This window comes from Ictidomys tridecemlineatus, chromosome 14 (genome assembly GCF_052094955.1).
Source record: "Ictidomys tridecemlineatus isolate mIctTri1 chromosome 14, mIctTri1.hap1, whole genome shotgun sequence".
Lineage (NCBI taxonomy): Eukaryota > Metazoa > Chordata > Mammalia > Rodentia > Sciuridae > Ictidomys > Ictidomys tridecemlineatus.
Window position 1 is genome coordinate 966742 of NC_135490.1, and position 24970 is coordinate 991711.

Below are 24970 nucleotides of genomic sequence, written 5' to 3' on the forward strand. Positions count from 1 at the left end.
CAGCGGGCCTCACATGGGAGCATCAGCAGTACCAAGACCCACACCCACGCTGTGCTCCTGTGGGTGGCCCTGGGGCCTTGCCACCTCTGTAACTTCCCTACCTGACTCTTCTCCCCTGTTTTAGTGGGGAAATGCTTTTCATCCACTCGTGGTTCTTCTGGCTTTAGTAAGTCACAGTTGATAAGTAAAAGTCGTGCACACTTGCAGCGCACAAGGAGAAGCTTTTATATCTGTCCACGTGGCAGGGTGGTCCAGGCAAGCCCGTGAACCCCTCAGCTCACGCGGGGTTCTCCTCTCTGTGGTGAGAGTTTAACTCAGCTCCCAGCAGCTTCCCAGTGAACAGTGCATTGTTACTGACTGCAATCACCAATTGTACAGGAGGTGGCTTCAACTTTCCCCTTCCAACCGAGGTTGTGACCCACACTTTGACCCAGATCTGCCCACTGCATCCCCGGCCCCGGCCCCACCCTCTGCTCTCACTTCTGAGGTCAATGTTCTTAGGTTTCACATGTAAGTCAGCTCCTGGGAGGGACCTCTCCATGCCTGGGTTATCTCATTTGTACGATGCCCTCCAGGTTTACTGGTCTTGCCACCAATGCCAGGATTTCATTTCTTGTGGCTGAATGACGCTCCGTCTTGTGTGTGCCCAGGGTCCCTTGTGCGCTCCTCTGGCTGAGCCCTGCTCCGTGAGCCTGCAGCACCTACTTCACCCCTGGTCTCCTTTCCTCTGAGCACAAACACAGCCGTGGGGCGGCTGGGCCACCACTGTGTGGTTCTGAGGGGCACCAGGGATGGAGACCTGACCTGCAAAGTACAACAGGGAAATTAATTTAAAAGAAAGAATGAAAAAGGGGAAGGATGGAGGAAGAGGGGAGGAGGGAGAGAAGTCAGAGTCCTATTTCTGATGTTGTAACTAATCAGGAGGAAAAACCAAGATTCTGGTTTTTTCCAAATGGTATTTTCCACTTTTCACATCTCTCAGTTGGGAGGGTTAGCCCAGTCTCATGTTCATGGAGCTATAATTCTACTAGGCCAAATTAAAGACATGGTCTTGGTGCTGTGAGAGCAAATGATCATCATTCCCCAAACACTGCAGGGCGCTGTCGGCGTCGTCCAAGCTGGGGCCACAAAGCAAGAGGTGGCACTTGTTTGGGGCCCATGACAAGCACCAGCCCTTCTCCCAACGGTCCTTGCAGGCTCCAGGGCCAGATGAGGGGCAGCGACTGCAGGCCCCAGGGTTCTCTCCAGGGCAGCTGCGTTAGCAAAGCCATCTTTTCAGAAAGCAGGACTCTCGCCCCCGCCATATGCTCTCACTTCACTTTAAGAGCACATGCATGCTCTGAAGCTCGTGAAATGTAGGGCAGGAACATAATTTTATCATTAGGAAAATGGCCCTGAAATTTAGGGAAATACAGAAGCTTTCTATAAAATTAATCTAAAGTCAGTGATAAAAGAAACTAATGCTACACCATTCAAAGAGACCACAGTGGAGTAGAAAACCCAACTCTACCCAGAAAAGCCACTTCCAGGAAAGACCCTCAGATGTGCTGAGACGGCTTTGCTCTGTGAGTGATCTCTGTTGGCTCACTGGAGACCATCCTGCAGCTGGCCCTGATATCTGGGTATTCAGCCAACCTCAGAAAACACCTAAAGAAAAGCCCTGTCTATGCTAAGCATGTACCATGCTTCTCCTCGTCACCCCCAAACAGCAGCAGAACCACTGGTACCAGCGTGTGGTACCAGGCGTCTGGGCCAGCTAGACGGCTGGAGTGTGCAGGAGTGCAGGGTACCGCTGTGTGAAAACGCTGTGTGCTTTCTCTCAGGGACTGAGCGTCGCGGGTTTCTGTATTCCCAGGGTCCTGGAACCCATCCCCAGAGTGTTAATTCCAGCTCTAAGGGGCCGGTGGCTTATTTGCATTTATAAAAACATTTATATTGACCCAAATTTTAAATTGGTAAGTTAATTGCAAAGTAAAATGGGAGAAAATTGTCAGGTTGAATAATGAAAGCATATTAAACCACGTGAGGTGTGAGGCCCAACCCCAAGAAAACGGACGCGTACAGGAGGTCTGTCATTTCAAAACAGGGGAGTGTTGACACAGCGCTGCAGCCCCAGCACCTCCTCCAGGCGGCACACGTGCAGCAGTGTCTCTGGAGGGCCACCCTGGGACTCCTCGGAGGCCTTCAAGTGGGAAGAGGCCCACAGCTACGGGCTCCTACCTTATTTAGCAAGAATTCCCCTTTAGATATTCAGTGGTCTTTGACAAATGGCCCTGGGCTTTATGCTTACATTGACTTAGTGACTTCTGGGCATCCAGACTTACCTCAAGACAAATTTCTGGTGACCTCCTGCCCCAAGGGCAGGACTCCCCGCTCCTCCACTGTGCTCTCTGCATTTCCTCCTCCTCCCCTCCCCCTCCCTTCCTCAAAACCGCTTCTTGGCCCGGTGCCCTCCCTGTACTGCCAGCGGGGCCCTTGCTCGTGGCATGATGTGAAACACGTCGCAGTTCCATGCTGTGGGAGAGGACGAGGCACTGACGAGCGGGGACAGATGCTCCATGCCTGGGGATCAAGGGAACTTAACAATGCCACTGCAAAACCTTATTTCTATGCAAATCATGTCCCTGAGTATGGTGCTAGGAACACACGGAACCCTTTGTAAGTGAAAGCTGGCGGGTTCTACCAGAACAAGGTACAGACGCTCTGTAGCAGCGGTTGTAGTCAACTCTGAGTTACAGTGACCTCTCCACGTCATGGGAGACCGGCTCCAGAGTCCCTGCAATGCCCCAATCCTTGGAAGCTCAAGCCCCTTATATAAAGGGGCACAGTATTCACATACGACTTATGTCTGTCCTAAATCATCCCTACATAACTTATAAACCTGATACAATGAAAGTGCTATAAAAATTTATTTCTGTGCAAACAAATTAAAATCAGTTTTGAAGTTATGCATATGCAATACTTGAGAAAATTAGGGTATTAAGGTTTTCCATGTAGATTTCTGGAATGCATTCTGTAAACTTGCTCCTAAATATTTCTTTTCACCTTCCACAACCTCCAAGACTAGTTGTGCCCAGTGACTCTTGGTACCTTCGCGGATGGCTTCCCCGTGGCGGTTCAGGGCTCAGGTGTGGAGGGCTCCCCTCAGCCTGTAGCCCCTGGCCTTAGTGGGCCCACGAGGCGGGGCTTGGGGGTGAGAGGGAAAAGAGAGGTATAGCTGTGTAGTCCACAGGGAGACGAGCAATTAGAGGTGCTGACCACAGTCTCTAAAATCATAGCCAGAGATCAACCCAGTGCAGGCCGAGGTCGCAGTAGGGGGTGTGGACGAGATTTCCATGTTGCCCTCGGACAGTGAAGAGTGAACTTGAGAAAACACAGGCCTGTTTAGGAGCCCGAAACTGGTCCACTCAGCAGCCCTCGGAGGAGAGAAATGATTAGCTGCCATCGGGGCACTCCCAGTGCCATAGCACCTGGCCAGGAGCAGGGGGCCTGAGCTCTCCTCTTGCCCTTAGACTGGCGGGTGGGCGTGTGCTGTGCTTGACCTACGCCGCTCCCCCTGGGGCTCTGCAAACAACAGACTCCTGCGTGACTCCAGCAGAATCCCTCGGCCTCTAGGAAGAGCTGCTAGACAGGAGAGCAGAGAGCTCCCAGTGGGACAGGGACCTCATGACAGGGGAATTGGGCGTTCCGCAGCTGTCTGAGTCGAGGTCGGACCTGGAAGGGCAGGAGGAGGATGCTTCCTGGACAGGCTCAGCCTCCAGCCCCAGCTCAGCTTGGGAACTGGCTCTCTGCGCTTGGAGGCTCTGTGTCCAGCAGCACCGGCCTCCACACAGTGGACATAGAGCCTCCCCAACACAGGTGGTGACGACCAGAAATGTCTCCAAACACGGCCAGCATCCTCGGGGGCTGAGACTGCCCTCTGGTGGTGAGGGTCCTCGTCCCTTCTCCTTTCCCAGAACTGCTCTAAAATCCTGGCTGTGAAAGGCAGCAGAAGAGCCCGAGCCAACTCACAGCAGTCCACGTCAAACAGCTGTCCACGTCCAACAGCAGTCCACGTCCAACAGCAGTCCACGTCCAACAGCAGTCCACATCCAACAGATGTCCACGTCCAACAGCTGTCCACGTCCAACAGCTGTCCACGTCCAACAGCTGTCCACGTCCAACAGCTGTCCACGTCCAACAGCAGTCCACATCCAACAGATGTCCACGTCCAACAGCAGTCCACGTCCAACAGCAGTCCACATCCAACAGATGTCCACGTCCAACAGCTGTCCACGTCCAACAGCTATCCACGTCCAACAGCTGTCCACGTCCAACAGCAGTCCACGTCAAACAGCTGTCCACGTCAAACAGCTGTCCACGTCAAACAGCAGTCCATGTCAAACAGCTGTCCATGTCAAACAGCTATCCACGTCCAACAGCAGTCCACGTCCAACAGCAGTCCACGTCCAACAGCTGTCCACGTCCAACAGCTGTCCAACAGCTGTCCACGTCCAACAGCAGTCCACGTCCAACAGCTGTCCACATCCAACAGCTGTCCACGTCCAACAGCTGTCCACGTCCAACAGCTGTCCACGTCCAACAGCAGTCCACGTCAAACAGCTGTCCACGTCAAACAGCAGTCCACACCCAACAGCAGTCCACGTCAAACAGCTGTCCACGTCAAACAGCTATCCACGTCCAACAGCAGTCCACGTCCAACAGCTGTCTGTGTCCAACAGCTGTCCACGTCCAACAGCTGTCCACGTCCAACAGCAGTCCACACCCAACAGCTGTCCATGTCCAACAGCAGTCCACGTCCAACAGCTGTCTATGTCCAACAGCTGTCCACGTCCAACAGCTGTCCACGTCCAATAGCTGTCCACATCAAACAGCAGTCCATGTCCAACAGCAGTCCACGTCCAACAGCTGTCTATGTCCAACAGCTGTCCACGTCAACTGTGATATTTGGGAAAAATACTAAAAACAAATCATCAAAGTGCTGCCCAAAGGTAGCTGTGGGGAAGGAGCAGGAACAGGATGGTTGGGGGCCCAGCTCGTCCTGTGAGCTCAGGGCATGCTGGACTGGGGACATGGGGACACCACGTGCAGTTGGGATGGGCCACCTTGCTGGGCAGCACCCAGGTCAGCAGATGTGTTGCTTGCCAGTGGGCAGAAGACACGGACACTGTGAACAGTGTCCCTGGCCAGCACAGCTCCTCCAGGGGCCTATGCTGGGCACCCCAGGCAGAGCCAGGTCCTGCATGCAGCTCCTGCCTGCACCACCCCCACCTTCTCACACATGTCTGTGATGGTCTGCAGCCCACCTGGTCAGGTGACAGAAAGGGGCACAGACATCTGCAGTGTGTCCTTGGGCCAACTCAGCTCCCAGAGCTAAGGGGTCCACGTCCCTCCCTATGCCCCACATCTGCTGCCACAGAGAGGTGTCCATCTCAGAAGGAGCAAGAGAGCCACACAGGTTTGTCATACGTCTCGTTAAAGGCCACTTCACATTTCCAAACTGACCCTCCTGAAATGACCCTTTACTGCAATCGCAACTCACACCGACAGCTTCTGCAGTAAAGGGTTTCTGCACTGGGCGCGTGATCTAGGGCAGAAATGATGAAGGAAGAGAGGGAGGGGAAGAGTTCCCTTCAGTAAAGAGGCACAGCTGATCCATTCGCCTTCCCTAACTCGGGGCCTTTATTTAATTTCACTTTTTTCAGATTTTTTTTCTATGTGACCTAGAATGTTCATTTTTGAACCATGGGCTGAGACTCATTAATGGACAATGAGTCCAAGTTACAGGGTCACTACCGGCAACTTCAACAACGGAAACAGCAGTAACGAGGTACAGAAAACCCCCAGAGTGGGTGTCCAGTGAGACGTCTGCTGCTGGGCGTCCTGTGCCGGGATCTGAGGTGAGCGGGACGAGATCTAAATGTCTGCAAGCCACAGGCAGAGCCAGGCCCTGGGGAGGTCACCTGCAGGCAGCCGGGCAGGAGCACTGCCCTGGGCCAGGACTCGATGCCCTGCCCGCCCTGCTCCTCACAGTCTTTGTTCAGAAAGCTGGAGGCTGTGGAGAGACAGACTACTTCCTGTCTCAGGGTGAAGGAGATGAGTCTGAGTCCCCAAGATTAGGACAAGACACAGCTCCCAGGAGCCTGCTGAGTGCTGAGCCTGTCATGTCTCCTGTGCTCTGGCCAAGCCACCTGGCCTGTCCAGCGTGGTGTAAAGTGCATCTCAGAGGTGCAGAAGGATACAGAACACAGTCGAGGGAGGGTGGCTGGAGGCCCCCACGGACATTGTCACTTACTGCCACCTCAAAGCATGGTCTCCATGGTGACAGAGTCCACTTCAAACTGCAAAGACTGGCAGCCCAACTCAAGATTAGTTTTGGATTCTGAAGATTTTCTGTGACGGGATTTGCTTCATCAACCACGTGTCATTAGCAGGCTTCTGTGCAAATGGGTGTTCAAAAAGAATGTGAACTCGTGTGCAGAGCCGTGTCATTCAGATATCCACCAGGCCAGTTGGAAAAGTGCATGTTGTGTCCCTGGAAATGTACGAGGATGAGTGCTGGGAGGTGTCCCTGGTGAGTAGGGTCCTGGCTCATGTCCTGGGAGGTAGCACTGGGAGGCAGGTGCTGGCTGATAGACTGGAGTGTCCTGGAGAACAAGTCCTGGCTGATGGACTGGAGGTGTCCTGGAGAACAGGTCCTGGCTGATGGACTGGAGGTGTCCTGGAGAACAGGTCCTGGCTGATAGACTGGAGTGTCCTGGAGAACAGGTGCTGGCTGATAGACTGGAGGTGTCCCTCAAGGGGAGGGTCCTGGAGAACAGGTCCTGGCTGATAGACTGGAGGTGTCCCTCTAGGGGAGGGTCCTGGCTGATGTCTTGGGAGGTGTCCTAGGAGGGCAGGTCCTGGCTGATGTCCTGGGAGGCAGGTGCTGGCTGATAGACTGGAGTGTCCTGGAGAACAGGTCCTGGCTGATGGACTGGAGGTGTCCTGGAGAACAGGTCCTGGCTGATGGACTGGAGGTGTCCTGGAGAACAGGTCCTGGCTGATAGACTGGAGTGTCCTGGAGAACAGGTGCTGGCTGATAGACTGGAGGTGTCCCTCAAGGGGAGGGTCCTGGAGAACAGGTCCTGGCTGATAGACTGGAGGTGTCCCTCTAGGGGAGGGTCCTGGCTGATGTCTTGGGAGGTGTCCTAGGAGGGCAGGTCCTGGCTGATGTCCTGGGAGGCAGATCCTGGCTGATAGACTGGAGGTGTCCTGGAGAACAGGTCCTGGCTGATAGACTGGAGGTGTCCTGGAGAACAGGTCCTGGCTGATGGACTGGAGGTGTCCTGGAGAACAGGTCCTGGCTGATAGACTGGAGGTGTCCGTCTAGGGGAGAGTCCTGGCTGATGCAGTGGGCAGTGTCTGCAGAGCAGGGTCCTGGCCCCTCTGAGCACTTTGAATCCTTGCATTTCGTCCACAGGCCTGTGGGACAGAAGTCTCCATCCTCAGGCCATGGGGCCAGGGATTAAGCGAGAGCTTCAGGGACCTGCCCAAGGTCACTACCACAGGAGAGGCCGCTCCAGGTCTGAGGTAAGCCAGGCTTTGCAGGGTCTTTCATACACTGCTCTCAAGGAGACTCGTTTTCCCTCTCTGGGTCCGGCACGTCCGACTTGTAGACTGTGCAGATGCATGGTGACATCTGATGTCAGCTAGGTGTTGTACAACTTCCAGGAGCTGAGCTGGGACACAGAATGACGTGCCTGCTTCACTGGCTGGGTCAATTGAGCTCCCCTGTGAGCGGAGTCAGCCTTCTCCGTGAGACTCTATGGGATGTCTCGTGTTCTCAGCCAGCGCTGATCCCCCAACCATCCATCAATAAGACACCACTTCACAGAAGCTAGGCTGAAACGGGACTTTCCTCCGTGGCTGGCCCTCCTGGGAATGCAGGCCTGTGGTCCATGACCGTCAGCATGCCACATGAGGGAAGACAAACCCCAAATCTGGTTAGGAGTGGAGAGAAGAAACATGTTCCAAGTTTTATCAAAGCATGACTAGAGTGTTCCTGTTTTATGTAAACTTTAACTCTGCCAAATCCTAAATTTGATAAGACAAACACTGGCTATAATCAGCGTGAGTTAAGTATTTAACAGTCTACAGAATCCCCCAGGGGCCAGTGCCCTTGGACTGGCTCAGTGTCAGCCCACAGGGACAGGCAGAGGCTGAGGTCCCCTCGGACCCCGATCCACCTCTGGGGGTACTGCTGGTGGAGACAACCCCATCAGCACCCAGCTGCTGCAGCTGTAGGAAACGGTGCTCCGAGCAAACTAGTAGCAGAAGATCGGGGCTTCTCCAGCTCATCTCCAGGAGGAGCACGTCCTGGTCCTGGGAACCTAGAATCCAAGGACTTGTCACACCTACCTTGACACTCAACCAGAGCCGTTTATTTAGCACAATTTCATAAGCAGCGAATATCAAAGTTCAGGTGAACTGTGGCTCAGTGACCGAGGAAGAGGGGCGGAGGTGTTTCCAAACAGGACAGGCAGCTGTGGTCAGTAATCAGTGCGTCCTGCAACCCACTGCTGACAGGGCAGCAGGCAGGTGGGCCCAAAGCCCCCGGCCCCCAGGAGGGGACCTGCTGCAGGTGAGCAGAAGTGGCCTCTGAAAGACCTGGGGCTCCCAGACTCAGATCCCACTGAGCCGGCGTCTGTTCAGACAGTCGCATGAGCCCCCGAGACCCCGGCCGGGCACAGAGCTCCTGGGCCACATGCCCTTTGTCTCTGAGAGGCTCCTGCTAGTGCGTCAGGGTCTGGGCAGTTTTACAACGTCCTTTCCTCCCTTAACCAGCACTACCCAGTCTCTCCAGCACCCCACAGCCTGGCCTCACCGCCCAGCTCAGAGCACTGCCTAGGCTTGACCGAGCCTGGAAGGAGGGACAGGGCCAGAGGTCCGAGCTGACCCAGGCCAAGCCTCAGCCCCAGGGTGCTGTGCCTGCAGAAGGCCACCTGCCCCTCGTCCAGGCTGGAGCAGGGCCGTGGCCGGTGGCTGCTGTGTCCCAGGGACCTCCACAGGGTGCACTGACCCGGCCGTTCACATTTCCTGAGAGAGGAAAGAATGGGAATCCACAAGCAGCCCTGGAGCTGGGGTTCAAACCCAGCATGTGAGCCTCTCACCAGCAGGGAGCCCCTGCCTGGCACAGCCTGGCTCTGCGGGGAAGGACCCTCCTGCAGGAAGGTCCGCCCTCTGAAGGTCCGCTCCCTTCCCAGGCGCCCACCTCCTGCTCACAGAAAAGGCCTCTGGTCTGCAGAGTGCAGCCTCCTGGGCCCTGGGGCACTGCAGCCGTCAGCCCTCTCAAACCTGCAGCCCCCACCTCTGGGTCCATGCACCTTCTTCCACCTGGAGACCTGCTCCTCCTGGGAGTCGCAGGTGGGGTGCCAAGCCGGGGAGCAGGAAGGAGGGAGGGCGCCCCCCACCCCCGTGAAGCTAACACCGTGCAGTGGCTTTGGAAGCACTCGGCTAGACTCCCAGCCCAGGGCTCCCCAGCGCAGTTCTACCCCGAGGCAGGACCCTGGGGAGGCAGAGCCCAGGCCCCGCCCACACCTGCAGCCGGGGCTCTGAGCTGGGAAGGAGGGTGCTGCTGTCTCCCTGGACCCTGGGCCCCCGCCCCTGTGTTTATGTGGGCCCGCTCTGTGTCGTCTACCTGTAACCTTGCCTTTCCTGTCTCCTGTGGTGCCTGCACCATGCCATTTTCATCACTATGGCGCTGTAGTACGGTTAAGACCTGGTACTGTGATGACTCCTGCTTCCCTTTTCTCACTGAGGATTGCTTTGGCTCTTCTGGCCTCTTATTTTTCCAAATGAGTTTCATGATTGCTCTTTCTAGTTGTATGAAGTACGTCATCAGAATAAAAACCATTCTTAGCACACTCACCTAGAACATTTACTCCAGATTTCTGGGTTTAACAAATGTTGAAACCCACAAAGCCCTCAGGTCATTCTATCCTCTTCCCTTGGTGTGCTAAAGTCTGGGTCTTGCTCACCTGTGATGCTGACACACCCAAGTCCTCCACCCCCCAAACACGGGCCCCTGGCCGAGCGCGACTGTCTCTGGAGGCTCAGGCTCCCACGGGCGGGTTCCACAGCCACGGACCGTGCGCTTTTCTTGTTGTATTATTTTCTGGGATGAATTTCCAGGTGAAATGCTTTGGTAGACGTATCTAGACTTCTGTTAGATATGACTCATCTTATTCCTGTAGCTTTTATGGTTAAACAGGGTAAGTTTTTTCACATATTTGCAATTTTTATTTCATGTCCAAGAAATCACTTCTGTGTTCCAATTTTTTCAAAGGAGTTGAGTTTCTCGTTTCCATGAATCTTTGTGTCTAAGACCTTCACGCTCTGGGTGCACCTTTCCCTTTCTGTGTAATACCCTCTCAGAGGAAAACCACTCTTTGTGAAGTTGCACTTTATGGCCAGCTTTTTTTTTTTTTTTTTTTTTAGTTTTACTGATTTTATTTTATTTTTTAAATACAGGACAGTGGAATACATTACAATTATTACCCATATAGAGTACGATTTTTCGTATCTTTGTATATAGAGTATGCTCACACCAATTCATGCCATTTTTTTTGGCATTACAATTCTTATAACACATGGATACCACAATTTTTCATATCTCGGTTTATATATAAAGTATGCTGGCCAGCTCTTGAGCCTGGCTGGGCAGCTACCTGGACTTCGTGTTTCCCTGTGTGCTGGCTGTGGGGACTGAGCCTGCAGGGCCTTGCCCCACGCCACGCCCACCCTCTTTCTCTGCTCTACGAAACATGTAAATGATCTTTGACAGTGTACCCTGCGTTCTGGCTTGCAGTCCTGAGGAAGCCCTTTCTGAGCATGTCAGTGGAGACATACAACAACCTCAGAGCAGTCTCCAGTCCCACCTGCAGCAGCCCTTGCTTCAGAGCTCCTCCTGGTGCTGGATCCCACCGACCTGGCCCAAAGCTCCAAACCTTGTTACTGCTTCTGAGATTTTGCCTGACCTATCTCCCAGAAGGTCCCCTAGTTTATCAAAACCCTCAAGTAACAGGAGATCTGTAGTTTACTGCATGACCCTGTGGCACATCCTAACTTTTAATGTGTCTGTTGATTCAGAGAAACGTGTGAGATATGTTTTACTCTGGGTTCGGTGGTGGAAAAGGTGGCTGGCTGATGAAAATACCTGGGCTCAGACCCCACTGGGTGGTGTGGACGAGGTGCAGTCACCTTCGAATGTCTTAGAACACGTTCAAGGAGTCTGACTCCCAAGTAGGTCTCTCCGGTGGGGACAGCGACCACGGGCCAGGCGCAGGGCACCGTGGGGGCCGCCCTCTGTGGTGGAGCCCTGCGCCTTCACAGGGCCCAGGGCACACACGGGTGCCCTCTCCACACCCTGCACCCCAGTCACCTCCAGGAAGGTCATTCTGACCTACAGCTCCCCAGTGAGATATCCCCCTGAAAGACGTGGCCCTGTTAGTCACTGGTGAAAAGAGTTGAACTCTGTGCTCAAGTCCACACCAGGGCCTGGCTTGTCTCTGGCTTTGGCGAGGGCAGCCGCTGCTGCTGGAGTTGCGCTGTGCACCTGTGGACAGTCAGGGACTGTCTGGCTGCTTTCAGGGGAGGGCAGGAGAGTGTCTAAAGTCACTCAGCTTGCTTAGAGCTTTCAAGTTCACAAAGAAAGAAAGCCATCCACGCTTCTTAAACCCCCTGTGAGTTCCATTTCCAAGTCATATTTGCTTATGAAACCATTCTCAAAAGTGGACTCCCTCCAGCCAGCGTGCCCCGTGGCTGGATTCTGGTGAACACACTGGGAATCATGGCCGGCACTTCTGTCAAGACACAAACATAAGACAATCAAAAACTACATAAAGAGAGATTAGTTTAAATTAAGGAGACTCCATTTGTAACAAAGGGAATTCAAGTGGAAAAGTATTTGGAAAGCAATTGTAATTACTTTTGTGAAGCCAAAGTTGCATTTCACAAAGTCAATTTTCTAGTGCAAAGGGTAAGTTAAGACCTTTTGGCCTCAGAATAATGGGATTAGGTTTACAACCAATAGCAATTTTCATGTCTTTCGAAGCCATTGTTTGTGAATGTTGCAATAAAGATCCGCATAAAAGCTATTTATTGAGCCCATAAATAGATGTCATTTGTTAATTAAGTGCAATTAATTTGCAAATGCACTCACAGTACTGCTTAACTGAAAATAAAGTAAAATTCTGAGACAGCCGAAGAGTCAAACACCTGGGTTCAGAGTCTTGCACTGCACGTCCTATTTTTACTGTACTGCTCAAAGGCTTCTGTGTGCCACTCTCCTTTTAAATAACTCTCCTTTTAAATAACATGCAATCAGTACAGAATTTCTTTTAAAAAAGCAATTTGTGTCTATTGCAAATTATTGGTCTTGGTATTGAACCTGCTGGTCAAGGAACCAAGATAAACGGCTAGAACGAGGGTGTGTGTGTGTGTGTGTGTGTGTGTGTGTGTGTGTGTGTGTCTGTGTGTCTGTGTGTGTGTGTGTCTGTCTGCGGAGGCCACCCCTTCCCCGGGGACAGATTTCCCCCACTCTGAGACATGGTGCTCCCCTGAAGGGTGCGGTGGATGAACAACTATGCTGGAACACAGAGCCTCGCCTTGCCTCACACAGGGTGGACGGACACCCATACCCGCGACAGGACTGGACACTGAGGTCCTCCCATGTGGCCCCTCCCTCCTGGGTGCCTCCACTTTCCTCTGAAGAGACCCTGGGAGGGGCCTGCTGAGGTGGATGTCCACACCGCATCAGGAGCGCACTGAGAGGAGCACGCAGGGGTGCTGAAGCGTGCGGTCACTCCTGCGGTCACTCCCGCTACAGCTGGACTTGGGATTGATGGGCCCATCAACAGAGTTGAGTGACAGAGGCTCAAGTTACTGTCGGAGACCCCCATGTGGAGAGGACAGAGGTCCTCTGACCAGTCCTGATGCCCTGCCCTGTTCCCGGGGACTGCTGACCTTGGCCATGTCCTTCACCTCTGAACTCATTTACTTATTTGGGAAATGTCACAGGGAGGATGTCCCCAAAAGGAGTGTCTTCAGTGTCCAGTCACAGAGTGTCCAGTGTAACCCAGAGAACATTTTGTATGGATGTGCTGGACACCCTAGGGTCTGACCACTCACCACTGTCCCTCAGCTGGGCACAGCTGGTGCTGTGACACCACTGCCTGGATCCAAGCAGAGCTCTTCCTGGTGCTCAGCAGCTGAAGTGTCCGGCAGGGCTCTGCCCCGTGGCCCTGACGTTGCCTAGTCAACAGAAATACACCTGGGCTTTATTCAAACAGCTTTGTACTTTTAGCCCTTACTCTCTAGGTCCTGGGTCCATTCTGAGTTAATTCCTGCAGACAGCAGGAGACAGGGCACTTAAATGTGTTCCTTCACACGTGCAGATCCTGCGCTCCCGACAGAATCAGTAGAAGGACACCACTCTCTCTGTGGCGCCTCACTGCAGACGGCCCCTGGGCCCGCCCTCAGCTCTGGTGTGTACCCTGCGGCCAGAGCCCCCCTCGGTGACCTGTGCAGTAAGCTGGGGATCCAGAAGTGAGCCCTCAACTCTCCTTCTTGGGGCCCCTTGTATTTCCGTAGGAACTGAGGATTGGCTTTTCCACTTCTACGAAAAATCTAGACGGAATTTTTAAAGGAATGGCACTGAATATTCTGTAGGTTGCTTTGGAAAATACTCTCATCTTGACATTATTAAGTCTTTCAATCCATGTACATGGGACATCTTTCCTTTTTGGGGGTCTTAATTTCTTTCAATAATGTTTTTAGCTTGCAATATACCACCTCCTTGGGTAAATGTGATCCTAGGTGTCTTATTTATTTAGATGTGATTATAGGTAAAATTGTTGTCTTAATTTCCTTTTTGGATTATTCATTGCTAATGTATAGAAGCACAACTGATATTTATTTTTTGATCTTGTACATGAACTTTGCTGAATTTTTTTCTCATATATAGTGGTAGCTTTCTTGGGGATTCTTTGGGAATTTCTATACATAAGATCTTCTGTGAACAGAGACAGCTCTACTTCTCCCTAACAGGTTGCTTTCTTTTCTTGTCTAATTGCTCTGGCTAGAAACACTCTACTACCATGTTGAGTGGAAGCGGTAAGAGCCAATGTCCTGACCTCCCCCATTCTCAGGGGAGAGTCTTCAGCCTTTCACTATTGAGAATGGTGCTAGCTGTAGGTTTTCATAAACACCCATCACTGTGCTGAGGAAGCACCCTGCTGTTCCCGGTTTTCACCGTTTTTATCACACGAGGATGACATATTTTGTCAAATGTCTTTTTCTGTGCCGGTTGAAATGGTGACATGTTCTGTTAGTAGGATGTATTGCATTGATTGATCTTCCTCTTTTAAACCACCTGTGCACTCCTGCAATTAGCCACAGCATATAATTACTTTAATATGATGCTCAACTGGGTTTTCGAGTGTTTCCTTGAGGATTTTTACATCTAGGCTCATAAAGGAGGAGTGTGTAGCTCTCTTTCCTTGTGCTCTGGCTTTGATATCAGAGTTAATTTTGACCCTGATACAATTATAGGAATGGCACTGAATGTTCTGTAGGTTGCTTTGGATTAGGATTGAAAGGGTCCCTCCTCTTCTGTTTTTGGAAGAGTGTGAGGATTAATCTTCTATAGATGTGGGTAGAATTCACCCACAAGGCCTCCTCGTCCTGGACTTTTCTTTGCTGAGAGACCTTTATTGTTGATTCAGTATCTTTGATTTTTGCTCTGTTGAGATTTTCTATTTGTACTTGAAGTAATCTGTGTGTTTGTGTGAATTTGTCCGTTCTATCTGGTTTATCTAATCTGTTGCCATACACCAGTGCATAATATTCTCTTGTAATTCCTTTTGTTAGTTTGAAGCCATTAAGTTTTGTTTCTTTCTGATTTTGAGAATTCGGGTCTTTTTAGTCAAGCTGTAGGTCTTTCTGTTCTGTTGATTGTTTTAGAGAATCTAGTTTGCGTTTTGCTGTTTCCCTCCACTGTTCCTTTATTACTAATCTTTATGATTTCTTTCCTTCTGCTAGCTTCAGGCTTGGTTTTCTTTTTCTACCCATATGAACTTTAACATTAGCTTTTTAATTTCTACAAAGTAGTCAGATGGGATTTGATGGTGATTGTGTAGAATCTGAATCAATCTCGGAAATTTTTCATCTTCAACATGAAATCTGGCATCCTTGAATTTGCAGTATCCTTCCATTTATCTAGACTTACAAATTTCTTCCAGCAATCTTTATATCAGAAATCGGATTTTGTACTTTTGTGTTACGTATTTACAGAAGTTTTTGTTTTGTTTTGGTCTTGGGGATTGAACCCAGAGCCACTTAACCACTGAGCCACATCCTCAGCCCTTTTCATGTTTTTTTTTTTTTATTTAGAGACGGGGACTCACTAAGTTGCTTAGGGCCTGGCTAAGTTGCTGAGGCTGGCTTTGAACTTGTGTTCCTCCTTCCTCAGCCTCCAGAGCCTCTGGGAAGCAGCTTCATTAGCAGGGCTTCGGGTGGGTTCTGCCTTGTGGAGGTGGCACTGGTCACCTGCACAGGTAAACGCCAGTACAGCGCAGCTGTGGCCACCACCTCTCCTGGCCTCACAGGGAGTGGGGCTGCAGCCCCCCAGGAGTCCTAAGAGAAGTCCACTGAGCAGGTGTCATCTGGGGGACAGGGGAAGGGACAACAGCATGGGCGGGGACGAGGGTGGCAGAGAAACAGAGGGTCGGTGTGTTTCCAGTGCCAGCGGGGCCACCTCATAAGTCTCCACAGTGCAGCTGAAGGCCTGGTGGTACGTTTAGCCAGCAGGGGGGTGGGTGTTGGGGGATGGGGTGGGTGTTGGGGGATGGGGGGGATCGCCCCACCGCCCCTTCAGCCTCAGCTCCCCAGCTGCTGCGTGTTGCGGGTGTGCACTTGAGGGCCGTGTAGACAGTCCACACGGCCAGGGAAGCTGCGCACACACCCACTCACAGTGGACACCACGCCCGCCGTTAGCCTTGGTTTAGAGGCTCACGCCCCCGCTAGCAGCATGCTCGTTAGGATGGGTCGGCCATAGTGCGTGTATTTATGTTCTATTTTGAACTCGGGGAGACAGTTGTGTGTTAATAAGTAACAACTATAATTGCTGTTTTCTCTTAATAACAAAAATGGTGTGGATAGCTAGGAATTAGGGAACTAAGACACTTTCCACGTTTTGTATGTTACCTTGTTTTCAAAAAAAAAAGAGAAATTATCAGCCCCTAAGTATTTATTATGTGTTGTGTAGACTTATAAAACATCCTACAGCACAAGTCCTCATTATACTTTTTGGTATTGCCGTTATTTACAGTGCCTAATTATCTTGTTTGTGTTACTGTGATTTTTTTGACAGATAATATAGAAGTTTCCACACATATATCAGGAAATTCAATCTTATAGAGAGAAAATGAGACGGTTATCAACGTGTTGCATAATCAATTTAATTCATTTCAGTTAAATTCTTATCTTTCATACTCTTCTTTTACGTAGCCACATGCATCATGTAGCTTCGAGGCTAAACATTAGGCAGAGGCAGGATATGTGTGTGCAGCCATAATGAGCTTGCTTTTCAATAGGAAGGAAGATTAGAATCGTATTAAATTGCATGTTAATGGAAAAATAAAGCAGAACAGAATAGGAAGACAATTGGGGCTGCTGTTAAGTCTGGATCACAGAACACAGTTCTGCTCTTTATCGGTTGAATGTTGAGTTTCCTTTGGATCTTGCCCTTAATTACGTTAAGTATAATACATCCTGAGTGTTCCTCGCCATGGGAAGCAGGGCTGTGGTCAGGCTGACCGAGAGGCCAGAGGGCGCCTCCGCTACATCACAGGCAGCCCTTGGAGTCACGGGTGGGGCACCCCCGCTGGGGCATTCACTGTGACAGGTGCAGGCTCCAAGGGCGGACACGAGCGGCAGCTGACACGCGCCCAGGGCCCTCGGGATTCCTGCAGAAGTGCTGGGTGCGTCTCTGCTGGGGGGTCCTGTGCCTGGGACACAGTCCTCTTCCTTGTCACACATTATGGCTCTGAGCTGGCTGGACACGTGCAGTCCTGGGACTTGAGGCAGGGACATGTTTAGGCCAGGTCTGGGACTGGTCACCCAGCACAGGTTTCTCTCAGGTGAGGATGCTTCGCTGCAGAGGCTGCCCGGAGCATGAGGGCGGACCTGCGAGAGAAGCCGACCGCTTTCCTTTTCCTTTCCCGTGTCCATGTGTGTGTGGCTGACAGCGGGAGTATCCCAGGCTGGGATGGAGCCCTTGCAGAGGAGCAGGTGAGGGGGTGTGAGTTAGGTGATGGAGCCCAGGTCCGAAGGAGGACCCCTGGAGTTTCTGTCTCTCATGTGACAAAGACCCTTTCTCGTCCCTGCCTGGGCCTCAGCCTCAAGGGCAGCATGCAGCAAGGTTGTCTGCAGCCTTCTTTGAGAACTAGCAGAGAGAGCTTCCAGCCTGGGGACAGAGGGGGAAGAACTCACAGAGTGACTTTGAGGAGTGGCAAGCAGCTCCATGCCTGGGGCACACGCCTTGCAGGGTCTGGGTGGGAGCAGCAGAGGCCAGGCAGCCATTGGGCACCCTTGGTTGTGGCCCACAGGCTGGGCCATGGGGAGCTGGCTTTCCAGAGCCCCTGACCTGGGATGGGGGGCAAGACCCCCTGGAAAGCTGGGCGACTAGAGCAGAGTGCTGGTTGGAGTCTGAGGACAGAAGGGGAAGCATGTCTGGCAAGAGCCATCAGGAGGCAGGCGCAGTGGTCCTGGGACAAGGCCCCTAATAAGAGAGGTGGGCAGGTAGGTGAGAACCGGGTGGGGTAGGAGGAGGACTGAGAGGCCAGGGAAGCAGCCAGAGAACCTGGCTCTGCTGGAGAGCCTGGGCACAAGGGGCACACCTCTGCCCTCAGGAAGGTGGCACAGAGTCCTGGAGAGAGACAAGGCACTGGGTCAGGGGTACCACCTTGCCTCCACTCTCCCCAAGGACAGACCCCATTCTTATGGGTGATGGGTTGGGGTCAGCAGACCCTGCCCAGGCTCCATCCCCGGGCCACATGCTAGCACCTGCCCCTGGGCCTTCTTTCCTCTGCTCTCCCCCAGCAATGAGCTTGAAGCCTGCACTTCCTGTATTTCCACTGGCTGCCAGAGGAGGCAAGGTCCACCCTGGGACTGAGAGGAGACAGTGGACAGCAGGGCAGAGGGAGTCAGCCTTCTCAGGAGCCCAGAATCCAGGCCCATTAGGGTCACAGACCCTGAACTTTTCCAACGGGTCCAGCGGGTTACAGTAACAAGGATTACCATCATATGCAGTGGCAGATGGGCACTGTGGCCATGCCCAGGACACAGTTCCCCATCTGGGGTTCAGTCCTACCCTGCAACTGGAGAGCAGTCCATCACAGAGGCCCCTCTGGCTCTGGCCCTTCACCCTTGGAAGTGGGCTGGATGGCCAGAGCTATCCAGGGACTGTCCAGGAGGCTCCCACACTGGACTGGTGGTGCCCCAGGATCAAACCATTCTTTACTTCATGGAGGGTTATTCTCAGTTCAAAACACATCTGAAATAGAAAAACCCCTGGTGAGCCCGTTTGGATCTCTCCCTCCACAGGCAGTCAACCACACAGGAAGGACCCAGGACACTTGTCCAACAGGAGGACAGGTGGGGGCTGCTTTCCAGGATAGGCCTGAAGGGGTGCAGCAACATCCCCCACCAGTCTCCCACGAGAGCCGGATGTCCAGGTGGAGGCAAGCTGGTCCTCAGCCAGGCTGTCCCTCTCCACAACCCAGTCCCCACACAGCACAGGGGTTGAGAGAGCCCCTGCATTGCTACCTGCCCAGTGGGCACGTGGCACTGAGCCCACAACCTCACAACGGATACACCAGTGTGTGACACATTAACTTACTAATTATACCAGTTGTTATTTTCCAAGCTGAAGGAAAACACCCCAATGCAAAATGGAAATGAAGCTTCTCCCCAAATTGTTATTATTTAATAACTCAAAACCTGTGGTTTGAGAGACCAGTGAACCTGCTTGACCTTAAACATGTCACTGCAGACCACCTCTCCCGAACATCAAGGTCCCTTTCGGTATCCCTCACTTTGCAGCAGTCAGTGGGAACTGGTGCTTGTCCACTGGAATGTTGGAGCTTGAAGGACAGTGGCTGTTGGGAAGAGTGGCACGTGCTGGGGGCGGGGGCTTCTACAGGGGACTTGTGGGGTTCCGTTCGAGCATTAAATGACGCCTCTCTTTCGCCCACAGACCAGCAGTACTCATGGTCCCCGACGCAGCACTTCGATGAAGAACGGTACTCCCCGGCTCCCAGGAACATGAAAGGCTTGTCTGGAAGCCGGAACCCGCCGCCGCTATGTGCAGGCCACACCTGTGGCGTGGCGCCCCCTGCCGACTGCGAGCACCCGCTGGACCACCTCCGCCACGGGCCGGACACGCGGCAGCCCTACCTGCTCAGCCCGGCGGAGAGCTGCCCCATGGACCACCACCGCTGCTCTCCGCGGAGCTCCGTGCACTCCGAGTGCATGATGATGCCCGTGGTGCTGGGCGACCACGTGTCCAGCAGCACCTTTCCCAGGATGCACTACAGCTCCCACTACGACACCAGGGACGACTGCGCCATGCCCCACCTGGGCGCCAAGATCAACCGCATCCCCGCCAACCTCCTGGACCAGTTCGAGAAGCAGCTGCCCCTGCACAGGGACGGCTTCCACACGCTGCAGTACCAGAGGGCCTCGACGGCCGCGGAGCAGCGCAGCGAGAGCCCGGGCCGGATCCGGCACCTGGTGCACTCGGTGCAGAAGCTCTTCACCAAGTCGCACTCCCTGGAGGGCTCTTCCAAGAACAACGCGGACGGCACCAAGGGCGACGGCCGGGCGGACGAGCACCACCACGGCCACCACGCCAGGCACGGCAAGCGGAGCCGCAGCAGGGAGCGGAAGCCCGAGGCCAAGCACAAGTCGGGCTCGAGCAGCTGGTGGAGCTCGGACGACAACCTGGACAGTGACAGCACGCACCGGGCGCCGAGCGTGGTGAGCAGGCACCACCTGGACCCCTTCCCCCACTGCTACCCCGAGGCCCTGCAGAGCCCCTTCGGGGACCTCTCGCTGAAGACGTCCAAGAGCAACAACGACGTCAAGTGCTCCGCCTGCGAGGGCTTGGCCCTGACACCGGACGCCAAGTACATGAAGCGGAGCTCCTGGTCCACGCTCACCGTGAGCCAGGCCAAGGAGGCCTACCGCAAGAGCTCCCTGAACCTGGACAAGCCGCTGGTGCACCAGGACATCAAGCCGCCCCCGCGGCAGTGCCACTACCTCCAGGTAAGGGCCCCCCAGCGCCTGGCCCAGGGCGGCGCTGGTGGCTCTCAGTGGGCAGAGTCCATGAAGGTGCGTGCCGGTAGGCTCTCGGGACCCACTCGCTGTGGGCTGAGCCAGGAGCCTGGGTCCTACTCTTGGCCTGTTTTTATTTTGACACATTATTTGTGCAATGTGGGAGGCAGTGGGCAGCTCCATGCGGGTACACAACAGGTAATGATCAGATGGGGGGCAAGCTCTTCCGTGTCTCAACATCCACCGTTTCTGTGGGAACCGGCCGGCTCCTCTTTTCTACCTGTGTAGAGTGTAGATTATGGTCATGACCGTCACCTGCTGAGCACACACTGCAGCTGCGCTCCGTCAGGGCACTCTGGAACTCCTGTCCACCTGGAGTCTTGGGTCCCATGCCCAGCCCCACTGCTGGTAGCCAACCTTCATGGCTCTCGGCGCCGGCATGGTGAGACCAGGAGGTCTTGTCCTGGGCCTCACCCGTTGCACTTAGCTGGTGCCCTCCTGGTTCACCATTGCTGCAGGATGGGCCTCTCTGCTGAGGCTGAGGCTCTTCCCTGTGTCAGTAGGACCACGCCTTCTCTGCCCACCCGGCCCTGGACTCTGCTCCTCGCCATCCTGGATGCTGTCACGGTGCTGCCGGGATGGCGTCAGTTTTGACAGGTGGCAGAGAGGTGACCTCAGGCCCTTCTGGGGGTCTCTGAGGCCCCCGGCTGCTCCCTGGAGCCACTCCACACCATCGCCATTCCCTTGGGACCCCCAGGGCTGGAGGCCTTGGACACAGCAGCAAAAGCACACCTGCCTTCACAGGAGCCGTGGGTATGGGAGTCGCCCCTGGCGGAAGCCTGACCTCCACGCCCACCTCCTGCCCCTGGGAGTGGCATCCCTGAGCCCCCAGGCAGGAGGTCGGACTGTGGGGAGGAGTCTGTCCCTGTGGTGCTGATGAGATGAATTCACAAAGGCAAAACAAACTGCAGACAGCGGCTGGCGAGAGCTGCACACTGCAGACCTCTGTGCGTCAGGGACGCCTCCCTCTCCTCACCCTGCTGTCACCAAGAAAGCAGATCGGCCCTGGAGGTGCCTGCTCCACTGAGGATGCAGGGCTCAGAGGCTGTGGGCTTGGCATCAGGCTGATACATGTCACCACAGGTCCCCTCTATTGCCTGAGAGCAGGTGCAGCGGCCAAACGCTGCTTCAGGGAAATGCTCCTAGCACAGAGTCACCCTGCTCACTGCAGTGAAGTCACCAGGCAGCCACCTAATGGGACAGAAGGACAGCTCTGCCTCTGTCCAGGAGTGCCGAGTTGGCAAGCCCTCCCCATGCCAGGCTCAGGGGCTCTGTTCTGAGAGGGGAGGTACCCAGTTGCTAGCAGGGCAGATTTATGCAAAGAGACAGATTGGTTGTTGCATAAAACATTATTTATAGCAGTGGGAGAGACTTATGCTTTGATTGTCCTTGGCCGGCCTCGATAGTATCCAAGGGTAGAGACTTGTCTGCTTATCTAAAGGACCGTGGTGACTAGAATGGGGTCCAGAAGCAAAGCTCTTTGTTTTTTTTTCCCACTTGAACCTGAGACACCAGTAGATGGGTGCTCCTGGACACTAAAGGTCGGTGGCACAACAGTGACATTGCACTAGGTCCACGTCCCTGCCACACCTGCTCAGCAGTGTCCTGTGCTCTCAAGTCTACCTGCGGCCGCCCCCATGGCCCACACTGTCCTCCACCCTCCGGCCGCCCTTTCGATCCTGTGGCGGAGGCAAGGGCCACACACACGTCCAGGGCACAGGTAGCATAAGGTCCCAGGCCCTGTGGCCACCATCAGTTGAAGCAGACCCCACATCTCACACAACTGCCACAGCAGACGTTCCCATGTTTGTTCCTAAAAGGTCCACGCTGAACGACGAGGTCAGATGGTGACTCGCAGCCATGATACAGGAGCAGACACTGAAGGCAGAAGCTCTGCAGCATTAGGTCACGCTCGCCTTCCCCAGCTCCAGCCTCTCCTTCCCAGTTTGTTTGAGCAGGGACGCCATGAGGGCCTCTTGAACCTCCCGGTCCACAGGTTTCTCCTCTCTTCCTCTCTTCCCACCCTGGAGGGTTTGGTTTTTAAACTTCATAGGCAGCATGCCCCCTCGGCCCTGCTGCTTGGGCTCTGATCATGGTGTCCAAGGTCCAGTTCCGTAGGTGGGTGGAAACCTGCCCAGGGCCTGCAGTCCCTGCACTTCTGCACTGGCCTGGCTGGGCCGCCTGCCTGTGGGCCTCCTGCTCCCTCTGCCATGCTCCCTCCATCTCTCACAGGGGTCAGTCATATTTTTCAGCTGTCCTCTACGAGCCTCAAGGGGAGGAACAGTGTCGATCTTCCCCCCACCTTCTGGGTCTCTCCACTGTCCCCTGCAGCTGGACGGCACCTGAGAGCAGCTGGTGTGTGCCCCTGTGGTGGAGGGCAGGCAGGTGGAGTCGTGGTCTTAGATGCGTTTTCCAGGCTTCAAACATCATGTCTTTTATAGAACAGGAAGCTGCTCTGGCCCTGGGAAGAGGCCACGCCGGGGAGCACGCACACCTCCATGGCAGACCCCTGGTATCAAGTGGCCCTGCACGTGACAGGGAGGACGGCCCCCACACCCTTCCCCCCTGAAGACTCTGGTGCCTCCGTAGCAGGCCTAGCCTGGCGCCAGCCTCCTTCCCACCCCAGCTGGGATGACACAGGCCACAGCCAGGGGACACTGCAGCAGCAAGGAGGCTGGGGGCACCCCAGGAGGCCACGCAGCTTCCAGGACGGCTCTGCCGCCTCCCTCGGCAGCAAGCTCTCCCCTCTCCGCCTCTCAAGGAAAACAGGCACATTCTGGAGGCAGCCCAGTGACTGTCCCTTCTCATTGTCCTCTGGAGGTCACGCAGGCTCGCTGGGCAACACTGATGAGGACGCAGCACGGATCACGCTCCATCTCCTCGGGCTGCGTTTGTCCGAGCGCTCGGCTGAACTGGTTGTCAAGGACGCCCGTCCGCGGTTGGTCCCTGCTGATTGCAGGCAACTTCCTGGTGGAAGATAGAGGTGTCTGGGCTCACGCAGAACACAGGGAGCTGGAGGAACTGGGCTGCGGGGGCTCCTGTAGGAGTGGGCCAGAGGAGGAGAAGGGAGAGTGGGTGTTAGTGCGCGTGTGGTGAGCACCGCTAGGCCTCGTGGAGAGCTGAGGCTCGGGCTGGCAGCGACCCCGCGTGCCTCCTGCCTTGGTGGGTAGTGCTCACAGCTGCACTCCAGGAAGAGTCCTGACCTCCATGGGTCCAAACAGGTGAGCAGAGGGCCACGGGCAAGGGTGGCCTGGCTGCCCCTTCACAGTGCTCCTGAGTCTGCGTCTTCCGCTTCAGTGGAGAGAGGTCCGTGGCCGGGGAGACGTGTTCCCTGGCCCACCTGTCCTCTGTTCGCCCCAGTTGGCCTCCACGTCCTCTGCAGTGTGGCCCCCTGACCGCCACCCGCTGTGGTCTGTGTCTGCCCTTGCTGGCCACTGCCAGGAGTGGGACAGTGGACCCCAAGAGGCTCCACTCCTGGGCCTCCGAGGAGCCTCCAGGCCGGTCTCCAGTGCACCTGGTCCAGGTCCCACATGGGTGCAGACACGGGTGCAGAGCCGCTCTCCCGCCTCTGGCGTCTGCGGTCGGACTGTTTGGACAGCAGCGATGTCTCTCGGTGGCTTTGATTGGCATTTCCCTGAGGACTGACGGTGCTGGGCACTTTGTCAGGCACTTGTCTGTCTGATTGAGGGACGCCTTCCCTCCACAGGACCACTTTTCTCAGTTCCTCCCTGGTTCTGGTGTTCACCCCTCATCAGACGGTGAGCTGGAAAGCTTCCCTCCTATTCCTTAGTCTGTCTCCTAGTCTGCAGAAGCTCCTCGGCTTCTATTTGTCTATTATTGCTTTGGTTGCCTGTGCTATTGGGGTCTTTTAAAAGAAGAAAAACCATTGCCTGTACCCATTTTGGAAGTGCCTTCCCTGTTTAGTAGTCTTGGTGTTCCGGGTCTTACATTCAGGCTTTGGCTCACTCGGAGCTGATTTCTGTGCAGGGGGAGAGACAAGGTCTTTCCGTCCTCCTGCTCTGGAGGCCAGTCTTCCCACAGGGTCTGCCTCTGGCACGTTGGCCTTGGTTCTGTCCACTGGTCTGTAGGCGTTTGTGACTGCCGCCTGCAGTCTTGGTTACCCCAGTCCTGCAGTAGGTGTGCCTGGAGTCGGGGGCCTGGGTTATTGATCTCAAGGACTTTGACTGTTGGGGGGTCTGGTGATTCCATGGGAACCCTGGGATGTTCCTCATTTCCTGGAGAATGCCGTGGCTGTTGATGGCAGTTATGTTGAGTCAGTAGGCTGCTCTGGGTAGGATGCTCATGACCAGTTTCCTGCCCTCAACACGGGAGTGCGTTCCACTTCTGTGTCCTCTCCAACTTCTTCCTCCGTGTCTTATCATCTTCCTGGTGGAGGCCCGTGTTCCTGGGCCTGTGACTTCCCTCTCAGCGAGCTCCTCCTGGGGAGGACCACGTGGGTGGTTTGCATGCCACCTGGCTGAGCTCACTTACCAGCCACCACCACCGCTTGGTGCTCAGGTCTCCCTCTGCTGAG

General features: G+C 54.4%; 1 protein-coding gene across 14 annotated transcripts in view; it reads left to right on the top strand.

The window, feature by feature from the left end:
* The window catches only part of Dlgap2 (DLG associated protein 2), a 653188-nt gene that overhangs the window by 516658 nt on the left and 111560 nt on the right, over positions 1 to 24970 (top strand). For 13 of the 14 annotated variants that reach the window (XM_078030719.1, XM_078030713.1, XM_078030712.1 and 10 more), the window contains one exon: positions 19298 to 20367. In XM_078030719.1, the coding sequence (XP_077886845.1) occupies positions 19366 to 20367 (1002 nt within the window). In that variant the 5' untranslated portion in view covers positions 19298 to 19365. Of the gene's footprint in view, positions 1 to 7449; positions 7573 to 19297; positions 20368 to 24970 lie in introns of those variants that run through there. The other variant, XM_078030718.1, reaches the window with a different exon arrangement.